The 13,284-nt window shown below is 40.8% G+C and overlaps 2 protein-coding genes across 2 annotated transcripts; one reads left to right on the top strand and one right to left on the bottom strand.

Moving 5' to 3' along the window:
* Nucleotides 1-1,740: 1,740 nt before the first annotated feature.
* LOC308141712 (nucleoside diphosphate kinase-like) lies at nucleotides 1,741-5,044 on the top strand (the record flags this gene model as incomplete). Its single annotated transcript, XM_080511921.1, has 5 exons — nucleotides 1,741-1,759; nucleotides 4,291-4,424; nucleotides 4,501-4,602; nucleotides 4,719-4,831; nucleotides 4,930-5,044. The coding sequence occupies 5 exons, from the start codon at nucleotides 1,741-1,743 to the stop codon at nucleotides 5,042-5,044; spliced, it is 483 nt and encodes a 160-aa protein (XP_080368047.1).
* A 907-nt stretch (nucleotides 5,045-5,951) lies between these two features.
* On the bottom strand, nucleotides 5,952-10,504 carry eps8l1a (EPS8 signaling adaptor L1a; the record flags this gene model as incomplete). Its single annotated transcript, XM_080510877.1, has 13 exons — nucleotides 5,952-6,203; nucleotides 6,695-6,827; nucleotides 7,064-7,226; nucleotides 7,336-7,465; nucleotides 7,585-7,725; nucleotides 7,813-7,921; nucleotides 8,143-8,340; nucleotides 8,424-8,572; nucleotides 8,660-8,734; nucleotides 8,833-8,921; nucleotides 9,442-9,577; nucleotides 10,148-10,206; nucleotides 10,387-10,504. 13 exons carry the CDS (start codon nucleotides 10,502-10,504, stop codon nucleotides 6,132-6,134), a joined length of 1,572 nt encoding a protein of 523 aa, XP_080367003.1. The 3' UTR covers nucleotides 5,952-6,131.
* Nucleotides 10,505-13,284: the final 2,780 nt, after the last annotated feature.

Genomic DNA, 13,284 nt, shown 5'->3' with positions numbered 1-13,284 from the left:
TGACTCTGCTGCTGTAGAAACTGAACATAATGCAACCAGCATTGGTCAAACCAATGTTTTCAGTGAGTTTAGATCTTTTATAACATGAAATTAAATGTGACAAGATGTGTCACGGTGTCAATAATCAGGCAAAAATCAGTACAATTGATGACTATTCAGTTTATGCTGTATCAACAGACAGAAACTCAGATGTACTTTTCAGAAAAGTTGTGAGATTTCGGTGAAGTTGAGCAGGACTTTGTCAGTATCACTGCTGTATGATGACATTTATAATCAATTTGTACTTTCAGTAATAGAACATGGCTGTTTGCACTGTTGTACAACGTCTAATGTTTACCCCAAGAACGTTGAGACAGACGACTTTGCTTGACAAAAGTACTTTTGGCTTTTGAATGTTTCAACAGACGTAAGTGATTCGTCATCTATTACAGTTGTTAATAAGTGGTGAATGTTTAAAAAAAAAAAAAAAAAAAAGGAGGGTTTTCGTTGTTTTACAAATGTTGAAACAAAGTCGGTGTAATGACCATTAGGTCAGTTAATATGATGAAGACTGTCAACAGAGAGATTAGCTGTGTAATCGTTAACATATGTAAAGAAGGAAATTTATTATTCCACAGAAGAACATGGGTGAAAATACATCAATCAATGATTTGTTCCCGGTTACCAGTTAACAGAACAGCGCTGACCCACATGGACGCACGTCCAGAGTAAATATTGCGCGTAAGCAAACAAGTCCAGATCTGGAAGTTTGTGCAGGGATTCAGACAATGGAGAAGTAGATATACAGAAATATAGATATGGCTATGATATGTCTGTCTGAAAATCAAAGCAACGGAAGCATTTGTGTTTTCTACTATCAGAATAAGTAATAAACCCATGAACAAATATTACATTCCTTCATCAGGTTACAGCTCAGGCTGTTCTGGCAAAAGGGTGCTTTTATTATATTACTTTTTGTCAAATTACAAAAGAAGAATTGTCCTTATTCTCTTGCGCTGACCCTTCTTTACTTTGCAATGACATTCTTGCAACTGTGATGGACTAAACTGATCACGCTTGGTTAATTACTCTGCATAATCATGAAATTACCAAAGCAGTGACGTGAGCTGCATACAAACTCCTGCAAGCTCTTGAGAATCTATTTTCTTGTTTATTCTTATACGATTGTTATACATCAGCCACTACATTGGATGCTGCAGTATCATCTTATAAACGAATGAATCACATTTATTTCTGTACAGAATCTTTGATTTAAAAAAAAAGAAATTCATGAGGATGTCATGTAACAACTACAGACATGAAAATCTGTAAATTTACTAAGTGTTGATTTTATATTGGAAGGGAAGTTTGATGAACTACTACCTGAGCTTGAATAAAATGAAGTTCAAATCTTGTTTTTATACTAAATGATGGATGTATAGATAGATAGTTAAGTTTTCCTCTCTGGAAAGACATAGTTTACAGATTAAATAATCATGACTCATAGTTGAGATGCAATAAGATTTTATTACATTAAAAGTGGGCTTTCCATACTAAATGAACAAATTAAACTGCAGGGTTTGAAGGATTTTACCTCTGAATACTTTTTTTTTGCGTGGGCTGTTTTCAGAACAAACAAAACCACGAGAAATTGGGTTGAAAATTCTGGGAGTGCTAATTATGTTATTTGTGCAAAACCTTAAAAAAAAAAAAAAAAAAAAAAGAAATGAATTAACTGGAATGGAAGCAGCCTCATCCAAGATGGCGGCCACGCTGAAACGTCAGGAAGGGACAGTCAATGAGGTGTCTCCTTATATCTTTATTGTATTTCTCTACATATTTTAAACGTCACACCTTGTGTCGCGCATGCGCGATGCCGGGGTAGTTGATATGGAATATGACTATCTGAAGTCAGGTTAGATTAGACATGCTGTGTTTAAAAAAAACAAAAAACTATTTCTCTTTTAAGAATGAAAAAAAAAAAAAAAAAAAAAACGATCAGAAAATCGTGGTGATATGTTGTTGGCAGCAAAAAAAAAAAAAAAAAAAAAAAAAGTAAATAAAGATATATGACAAAGGTCAGGTGAGGCTCCTGAGCGCGCAGACCTGGCACCATAGAGTTAAATGTTTGGATGTAGTGGCTGAGGGGAGACACACAGGAGGGACGACTCGTGAGGTTTTTTTTTTTATTATCGAGGAGGTTTGACTTCAGCCTGGACGAGCCGACAAAACACGGTCATGTTGCAGCGGCGTGTTTTCATCAGGGTCCTCCAACACTTTTGTTCGGGGCCCAAGAAGAGTTTTCCGTTTGGGACTCTCGCTGCGCAAAGGGCTGGGCACAGGAACAAATCAAGTAAGACTTTAGATCAGCTGACCAGAAGGAAAGAAAGTTTGTCTTTCCTCATTCTTTGCACTGACAGATTTTTTTTTTAAATTCTGCCTGCAATTCTTTGAACGTTACAGCGAAAAATCGAATCGACAAACACGTTGAATGATTTGTTTATATTGACGATAGTGAATAACAAAAAAAAAAAACGTGCATTTTCAGCAGAATACTTATTGACACCGAGTCTGTGCTTTTATCTCTAAATCACACTGGGTTTTTTTTGTTTTGTTTTGTTTTGTTTAATCTTTTTACAAACTTCACAGGAAGAGGGTCAATTTGCGAAACTTTGCCAAACAGGGTCATGAACTGGATCTGGGTTAGAAACACTGAAGTTGACTTTGATGTGAGATAACGACGCGCCCCGGTGCGCGTTATTCATCCCAAAAAATCTCTGCGCGCTCTGCGCAACGCTGACAGGATGATTACAGCTGATCCAATTTCATCAAAACTGTCTCAAAAAAGGCGTGTAAGGTTTAATTTCTGAACTTAAATCGCGAGAAGTGTCAACGTATATGTGTGTGTTTGCACTGTGACGGGCTGATGACCTGTCCATGGTGGACCCTGCCTTTTTCCCTGGATCGTCTCCAGCGCCCTGAACAGGATGAAGCAGTATTAAAGATTGATTGATGCTGCACCATGTCACCGGGTTTAATTTTTATTTTTTTTTACAAACAGCCTAAGACAAAGCTCCTCACGTCGATAGTCACGTGTGTTTTTTAATTGATCTCGTGCAGTCACTCATTTGCCCGTGTGTGGTTTTGCTGCTGCTCTCAGTGAGTCCAAGCTGAACCAATCTGACTTTGACCTGCGAACCAACAGGGGTTTTTTTGTGTGTGTGTGTGTGTGTGTGTGTGTGTGTGTGTGTGTGTGTGTGTGTGTGTGTGTGTGTGTGTGTGTTTGTGTTGCAGCTTTTACGCAATCAAACGGTAGGAACTTGACATCCTTTGAGCAACAAAAACAAGTTTACAAAACCCGTCCATCCAATAATCAATCCATTCATTCATTCATTCATTCATTCATTCAATCATTCATTCTTCTGCTACTGCGAGGCCTCCATATCAGCAGATTTTAATATCATGTCAGGATTCAAGTGTAATGGTCAGGGAAAGTATAGCCACCATAGACAAAAGTACTAAATTTAGATTTTAAAAATACTCTTGTGAGAAGGAGGAAATACTGAATGGACCTCTTTATTTAAATTAGAGTAAGAACTGGCAGGGGGGGAAAAGAAAAAAAAAGAAGAAAAAAAAGAACTGACAGGGAGTAAGATGTAGTCTTGTACAAAAGAAAGACAGAAAAAGATATGATGAGTGTGCTTTGTGCATTATTGGACAATTACAGTGTTGTAATTAGCTCTCTTGCCTCATAGTGACAACAGATTTGAGTCCATTCAAGAGTAACGGGTGAAACATACTAATACTTTAACTTTAAATACCTTGAGCAGCAGTTAGTAGAAAACAGAGGTATCCCATAAATATTCCTGCCTCACTGGACTCAAGTCCTTTTGTCAGTCGTTGACTTTCCCTCTCTGTGTTGTTGTTATCTCTGATGTGATGCAAAACAGTACAGATAGAACTTCTGTTGACACGTGTGGCGTGAAACTGAGAGGTCAGAAAACAAGTCAAGCAAAGGGCTGATTCCAGAGAACTCTACTTTAGGAACTACCATAATGGGTCATTTGTCCTTAATTACCTTCCATTAGATTTCATGACTAATCTGATTGGTGAGTAGGTTCAGATCATAAGTTTCTGTCCCTGTCGTTTCGTCTCACGTGACAGAAGAATCTGTCAGTGTGATTACACTTGATACCTGTGTTTATACAGGTGATTGTTGATTGTTCTCTTCTCATAAGGCTGATGATAATGTCAGCGTGTTCATGTTAGAGCGACATGAGGTGGACGTCTTTTCCCCTCCTTGTCTTCCAGCCGGTCCCCCAGCCTCCTCAGAGCGGACTTTTATAGCCGTTAAGCCAGACGGCATCCAGCGTGGTCTGGTGGGGCAGATAATCCAGCGGTTTGAACGGCGGGGCTTCAAGCTCGTCGGGATAAAGATGCTGCAGGTATTGAAGTCTGGAAAAGGTTCGTCAGTGCCTGAGCGATTTGCAGCCTGTGAGTTTGCTTGTCTCTGTCGCGAAGGTGTCCAAGGATCTGCTGTCTCAGCACTATTGCGAACTGACGGCGAAGCCGTTCTACCCTGAAGTTCAAGCGTACATGACTTCAGGGCCTGTGATCGCAATGGTGAGAGTCCCTCTCTGTTTTTTTTATGGGATTTAAAAAAAACCCCAACTATTTCTATTTCATGATCTTTTCCTCCAGTCATTGTAATGCATGTGTGTTACTTTCCTTCCTTTCAGGTGTGGGAAGGAGATAATGTTGTCCAGACATCACGCTGCATGGTGGGACACACCAACCCCGCTCAGGCCCAGTCAGGCACAATCAGAGGAGACTTCAGTCTCCACGTGAGCAGGTAACCTGGACTTACATGTTCTTATCTCTATACACACACGCTCAGTTTTCAAGTTTTTTTTGTCTGTTGTAAAATACTAACGTGTTGCTCATTTCAAGGAACGTGGTCCACGCCAGCGATTCACTGCAGGGAGCCCAGAGGGAGATCCAGCTGTGGTTTAAAGACAAAGACCTCCTGGACTGGGACTGCTGTTACCATACCTGGATATGTTGATCATGAAGAGAGAGCATCAGTAAAAAAAAAAAAAAAAGCTGCCGGAGTCGCTGCTCAGAGGTTCGATTCAATTGAAGTTGTGGAGATTGAAGACAGGAGCCATATTCAGTGTTAAGCGTGAAAAAACATACCTCAGCAAGTTCACCCATATTTGGATTACGTGAGATTAAAGAAATGTGACATTTTGTTATTCAAACCACTGTAACATGTTCATGTGTGTTAAGGATTTATTATAGGCTACAGTGTCTCTAGCTAATTATGGTTTTACATTAACAGCTGCTATAATAATATTGCAACATTAGAAAAATATATAATGATTTTTATGTCATTTCTTTATGTGAATGACATTTCATATCATGAAAATTTTGTTTTTTTCCTCCCACAGATTTGAAGGAACTTTAATTTCAAATACTGTTTACATAAAATCGTTTGACCTCTTATGGATGTTACTTGTTTGAAATAACAAAACCCAAAACAAAACAGGGACATACTGTTGTGCCCTGCACAGCACTGCGTCAATTTCCCCCCACTGACTGTTATAGTTACTTTCTAATCCAACAAGTTTTATTTCTTGGCACGTCTGCTAAATTGTGACACGGGTCTTTGGTATTGTACTCAATATGAAATGTGACTTTATCATGTATTGTCTGTAAAGTACATCGGTCATCTCTCTTGCAATAGAAAAACAAGAATGCATATTATACTTTAATAAAGCTAATACATTGAGAATAAATTGGTGTTCATTGTCTTGTGAGGATTAAACATTTGTTAAAGCAACAGTATGCAGCTGCATCAAGAATAACTAAACAAGGAATAACAAAAAAACAACAACACATCAGTTAATAAAACAACAGTGAAAACTAGAAGCTGAGAAGAAAATCAGTAAACTTGCGCAGAGTTTGGCAAAAAAGCACAAATCTAGATGAGTTCAATCAGAGTATAACTGAGTTCTCACGTTCAAAAGTAGTCGGATACGATTTAGCAGCAGGTTTGATTAACTGATTAAATACATCCTTCATATGAAATAATGCTTGATGTCGCATCTGTGTCAGTGGATTAGATATAATGACTCTTCCAGTGCGTCGCTCTATGATTCCAGGCTGATCTTCTGCTTCTGCTTCTCCATCACTTCCTCGAGCTCCGAAGATTTCCGCACGTCCTGAAGAGGGCATCACAATACATTTAGTCTTTTTTTTTTTTCCACAATCGGCAAAAGAAATAAAAATATGCAGGGAGTTGCAACACACATTTCAACCAATATCTCTGTTGATAGAATGATAGTACATCCCTAATAAGCCTTTTTATAACATTGAGCTTATGACAATCTCATCTTTTCAACTACATACTGTTTGTTCCGTCAAACTGCGGATTGAAAAACTTCATGATACTTCATATTTCTTCCCTCATTGTTGAATCAGATATTATAGTGAAAACCCACTGTCTGAATTGGCACCTATTCTTAGTTCTGTTCTCAGCAGATTGCGTTTCTTTTAAGGGAGAAAAGTTCAGCTTTTGCATCATCATTTGTTGACAGAATAACTGGCTGTGCTTCCGTCAAGGTTGCGCAAACAAACAAAGACACATGGACCTGAGTATAAGCAAACATCAAACCGTGAACGCGTCCAGAAAAAAGAAAACCTCCAAACAAACCTCCAGAAGGGCCTTTTGCACTGTTATCTGGCTGTAAACTCTCGCTCCTTCTTCTGGCAACACTGTGCGGAGCTCGTCCTTGTTCAGGGAGAAGAGCTGTGCTCCTGTTAAAATGCCCAGGCTCTGGATTGTCCTAATGGATGAGGAAACCAGCACATAAATTACTCTTCGGCATCCGTGAGGCAGAATTGAACATGACGAGTTCCAACAACACTCTTGCTGTGGTTCAGGACAGAAGAGAATCGAGGTGATCGAATTGAACTGAATCACAACTATTAGTCATTTATGAGCAAAAAAAAACAAAAACATGTTGAATGGCTCCACTGGAGGTTTCTACTCAAGTTTGTAAAGTCTCGATGCAACACTCACGGCTGACTGAAGCCCTTGGCGGTGAGCCAGGCCTTCACATCCGAAGGTGGCGAGTGGTAGTTCAGAGGCGTTGCTGTGTCGCTCGAGCGAGAAGTCGACTGTCGACGAATGGAGCTTTTTTTCTCTGCGAGCCGCTGAATCAGCTCTTCATTCATGATCAGTACTGTGAAAACACACACACACACACACACACGCAGACCTTCAGGATGTTATTTTCACTGTGGAGGGTCTCGAGAAGTTCATTCGTCTGCCTCTGCGTCAGTGTATGTTACCGCGGTCGTCCTCTTCTCCCTGCATCGTGGCTGGTAGAAACAGACTCTGAGGTCGCGTCGTTGGACTTGTCGCTGTGGGGCTCGTTGGAACGTACGAGAAGTACTTTTTCTGAGGAGACAGAGGCACCTTCTGGTGGTGGGACGTCAAATTGTATCAGGATCAGAAAAGGTAACGCGTGAATGTTCGCAAGCAGCGACAAAGAAAGTGAAAACCACTGGAGGCCCAGAATTGGGTGCATCTGCTTGTACCTTTGACTCTCTGCGCTCCACTGGGCTGTTTCTCCCCGTGTTGTTCAGAGCGGACAGAGGCTCCAGGATATTAAAAGGAACGAATCCAATCTGGTCGAAGCGATTGCGACACTTCCACCACCGCTTTGACGATTCGACGACCTGCGAAAGAGTTTCGCATCGCTACGTCAAGAGGAAATCCACTCACAAGCGGATCACAAAGCGGCTTGTCTGCCCGTGGCCGTGCACCTCCAGTGTTTCTCCTTGGAGCACCGACAGCTCACTGCTGTTCCTCGCCACAAAGTCATAGCTACAGCAGTAGAGTCTTTCACCCTCGGGTGGGAGTCCATTGCCGTCGCTGCAAAACAAAAGACATACAATCTTAAACTGCATCACAGGAAGAATGGGTCAATTAAACCACGTGGACTCACATTATTTGGCGTGTTTCCAAATAGGATCAAGGAGAAATATTTAATGTCAGCCTGAATAACATCCACTCCCATTACGACTTACGACGGAGTTTCTGCCGTCACACCTACTTTATAATCGGCTCTGTAAAGTGACTTTTCAGACTCTTACTCTTCCTTCGTGCCTTCTGCAGTTTGTTGACCTTCACCCTGATGATGCTGCATCTGCCTGCTTTCCCTGGAAGCCTCCTGTTTGTGCTGCGACTCGATGGGATCTTGAAAACGCTGGCCGGCTGAGTCGTACGCCGATGGTTGCCACCCGTCCAGGAAGGCAGGTGAATACGGGGGAACGGGCGCGCTGAGGTCAGAGCTGGAGGAGAAAACCAGTGTCCCGTTAAGCCAGCGTGACGCCACGCGCTTCAAACTGGCGCGTGCGCGCAGATCGACACGAACCGACGTGACGTCCAGTGGTTTCCTAATGAATTCCACAGCTGCTTCTCGTCCTCGGTCAGGTGCTCCCGCAGCAGTGAAACGGCACCGCCGGTCAGGGCAGGACTCGTCACAGATGCACCTAATTCTGGGCCTCCGGTGGTTTTCACCATCTGTACAGAGGAGTAGATCACCACGGTGGGGACGACGGTCAGAGGGAAGGGAAACAAACGCGGGACTGAACAAGGTGAACGTCTCACCAGTCTGAGAGGCACGAAGACGTGGTGCAGCAGCTCCGGTGCATCAGGCCGAGAAATGGAGGACTTGAGGCGGTCCTACAAAAGAAACCAACAGCAAATAATCATCATTTCCATTTTTTTTTTTTTCTTTTAATCAAACTTTGAGCAGTGATATTATGATTCGTCAATCTCACCAGCAGGCAGAATGAGTACTTGAACTTCTGAAAGATGTCCACAAACTCTTGCTCTGTTGGCGGGCACGCTTTCATGGCCAGCAAATCATCTGCACACAAACACAACCGTGACTAAAACAACAAAATGCAATATGCCTGTTACAGTGGGGCTGCATCACACTCAAGTGAAATGGTAAGCTATCAAAATCAAATCCTCTTTGTTTATCAATAGATTAATATTGATGTGACAAGAAAAACTCCCTGAAAGTTGAAGCTATTACTTAAAAGCAATTTAGTGATTTACGACATTCAACACAGATATTTTTATGACTGTTTTCATGGCACCACGTTGCACATAGCACCAGACAGGCTGTCAATCCAAAAGGTATGAACTGGTTCTCTTCAGACTGACACATCTGCAGCTGCACTGACGTCCGAGCCATATTTCTGTCACACTCACTCTGGAGGAAAACCTGCCTGAAAGTGTGTAAAATGGTGTCAGCCTTTTGGTTTTTAAATTTCCACCTTCATTTTGTGCAGAACATCAGAGGACAGCGTTGGTCTCCGGGTCACGAAGAAACTTTCAACATTAATGCCTCTTTGTTCACGTGATAGTAGAATAAGTCTCACCATCTTCCTCCACCTTCTTTTTGCTCTTTTTGCTGTTCTTTTGTTTCCTTTGGTTAAGGACGGTTTGGGCCTCAGCTGTCTGCTGCAAACGTGACATGAATCTCTCCACGTCGTCAAAGCAGTGGTTCAGAATCTCCTGAGGGATAGATTAGGCAAAACACGTTATTAATAACCTGCAATAAAGATAACCTCTACTATGTACATACCAGATATGTATCCCAAACTAATACAAGTATTGACAATGTTTAAATACTTAATTAGAGACAGTTAATAACAATTAATTGACTCGAGCCTAATAGTGGCATTTATAGAAATATAGAAATGTAATGCATCAGAAATGAACCCGGCTCATCTTTTGCTAACACTTTTGCCACAACACTGCACCATGTCTGATTGGTTGAACCCTACCAACCCTTACTGCAAAAATCCAATGCAATTCTGCAAATTCAAAACAAATTCGAATCATTCATAGAGAGAATAGGAAGTTTTGCAATGTTGTTTATTGATTACTGAACAGTTTTTTAAGGTCAGATGACACCATTAAACAACAGCTGTGTTTATGACAAAGATGCATTGTATATATGATAGGACAATTTTAATTTTTTTGCACAAATCGCGATAAACCTTCAGTTTAGATTACTTTTTAAAAAAATACTTATCCAAAGAACAGTCCGAAATATTATTTGAATTGAGGCTTTGTACATACCACTTCTCTTTCAGCATTCAGTAGAGAGCTATGATCTGCCTCCCCGTTGGTACTGCTATCTGAGCACATTGAAAAATGTGTCTGGATGGTTTCAAATCATTTTTTTTTAATACAATTTCACCAAGTGAAATCACAAGATCATGACTGTACATAGTCCATAATACAGACAATTTCATGTCCCCGCAAGAGAAATTGTGATAGATTCAGGTTGAGACGTAATAAGATACAGAGAAGCATACTTTTCACAGAGTGAGTGTACCCCAGCAGCCCACCAGATGGAAGCTCTTCCCCAGGGGACACCATGACTCGAACACCCGAGGGTTTTCTGGGGACCATCGGAGGAGGCCGGGCAGACATCTGTTGCATTTATTAAGCAAAACAATAAGTGGCAATGTCTGGATACTCTCACTAAACATCAGTGTGAAGAAATTCTCTTTGTTATTTCATCGGAATGCGTCTATTGAATAGATGATTTGTGATCCACACCTTAAATTCTCCTCTCAGATTGTACTTCTTTGTTTTACAAGGTGGAAAATCCACACCTGACAACACGTAAAAGAGCTAATTTAGACACACCTAACTTTACAAAACGGACACATCGACTTCAACTGAGTATGGTCAAACAAAGGTGATGAATCGGGTGAGGGGGGGGGGCTCAATATCACCACATTCCTGAAGAATGCAGAGTACTTCTCTGTGCACATTCGCATGACCACACACAGGTAAGTGACAGATAGACACTACAGGAAAAACCACTGCTGCCTGAAGGTATGCAGATGACACAACCATCACAGCTTGATTGAGAAATAGTTCAGGTGAAGTCAGATTCACGAAAGGTCAAACGGTGTTTTTACACAGTGACATTTCTTGTTTAAATCTGACAATTTATTCTGCATAAAGATGTGCATACTGCATTGTTAGCATTGTCAGCTTACTAAAACAGTCAAAGCATTGAATGCAATACTCTTAAGTATTAAGATGAAAGCAACAAAGGTAATAATGATGTGAGAAACTTAATAAAGACATAAAACAAATCTCTTTAAATGTCTCTTCCCCCCCTTAAAAACAAACACACCCTGTTTACATACATTGAATCAAAGGATAAATTATTCACTGTACCTTTTCGCAATGATTCAGAGCTTTATGACAGACAGAACGCGGTTGTTCTCGCTGGATCCTCGGCTCTGAGTTTCACTGTTTATAAGAGGACGTCCTGCCTTCTTAAGATATGCCGAAACGAGAAAAACTAGTCTGGCTTTTCTCTCGCAGTTAATCTTGCATTGCTTTCACACTCCTCCTCTGACTGACACACACACACAGAGACACACAGAGACACACAGACACACACACACACACACACACACACACACACACACACACACACACACACACACACACACACACACACACACACACACACACACACACACACACACACACACACACACACACACACACACACACACACATTGTTCCCCATGGCTTGAGCCATGAGGTTGACTGTGATGTGCCACAAATGAAATGTCAGAAATGCAAAATTCTGTCTTCCTCACCCCCATGCCCCCCCCCCCCCACCTCCACAAATTTAGAGACATCAAGTTTTGTTTAAGGCCATCATACCAAAGCCATGAAACCATGACAAGGTTCATTGTTGGGGGGAGGGAGTCCTTCAAAGTCCGAATGAGCAAAGTACTGCAGACATTCATTTACATTTAGGTACAATTTGTGGAGTTATTATATGTGCAGAAAACACCAATAAACCCTTTGAGTTGATGAGTTGATGATACCTCTGCAGTGTAAAAAGGTACCAGCAAAAACGTGACTTGCACTCATTACAGATTATTTCATTACTGAATGGAAACATAAAGAAACAGGACACTGATGAAAAAGTATTCAAACGCTGTAATGGTGAGAAAATCAATGTGCCGACGGTGTAAAATGCAGTCAGTGGGAACAAATAACATATCTTTGGGATGTTTTTGAGAAACTGAAGGAGCCTATATTATTTATTTATTTATTTATTTATTTATTTATTTATTTATTTATTTATTTATTTATTTATTTATTTATTTATTTATGTTATATTTCATAATTGCATGAATTGCAATGGTAGGAAATAGGGATACTTTGCAAATGGGGAACTTGCAACTGTTTGGAAGTCCCGCCACTGAAAGCGATGCCAAATTTAGGCTGTAGAACAGCGACACCAACTGGTCATTATAGGATTATAGGTTCTTCACCTTTCTTCACGTTCCTGTAACTTCAAATCTGAGAACGAGACCAGTTGTGTGGAGCGTCATGCTCCCTGTCTTGTTTTTTTTCCTGTCATATCTGATCTGGCTGGTGTGACAAAATGATTGGCAGCGGAAATAAACTACAACATTCTCGGTTAAGATCAGATTAAATTCATACCAGAATTACAGGCGGCTCAAATAATTCTCAGTTTAATTATTCTACATTTAGAATGAAACATATGGAAAAACATTTCTTCAGCTGCTTCATACTGTAATGAATTGAGTGACAATAAAGAGGCAGGTCTGATTTATTGCTCAAGGAGCCTCTCGGCTAATCTCAACAATTACTTTAGGATTTACTGATTACTGCTGTGAGCTTTGCTTTCCTTCACATTAGTCCATAGGGGTACACCAGGGGGATTCTGAACGTTGGAAAAGTATAACTTTCCCAATTCTGCTTGTCTTGTGAACAAATTACAGACACTCACATAGGTGTAATCAACTACTAGCATTTGTTATTCGTGTGTGTTTTATTACTTAAATAAATAGGCTACAATTTGCACTTTATAAAATTCACAAATGCGACTGTATAGGGTGATGAGTGGATGTTTTTTCATCTGGTTTATGCAATTGAGGGTTGTAAGGCGCTGTTAAGTCATAAAGTATCACACAGTAGATATTTGCTCTTTTAATATATCTCCTGCGCTCATGCGCTTCTTTCACTGGAGCCGCTGCGCGGAGGCGCGTAAAGTTTGGTTTTACGCGCCTCTGCAGCCTGTATGTTGTATTTTTTTTTTTTGGGTGGGTGGGAGGGGTGATAACGTGTAGTACACCGTGCAGCATGCAGTGCCACAGTTTGTGTGCACACAGTGTGTCATCTACACACAGTAAAGTAACCCCGCA

This window comes from Blennius ocellaris (genome assembly GCF_963422515.1).
Source record: "Blennius ocellaris genome assembly, chromosome: 16".
NCBI lineage: Eukaryota > Metazoa > Chordata > Actinopteri > Blenniiformes > Blenniidae > Blennius > Blennius ocellaris.
The sequence above is the reverse complement of the archived record's forward strand: the minus strand, read 5'-3'. Positions and strand labels throughout refer to the sequence as shown.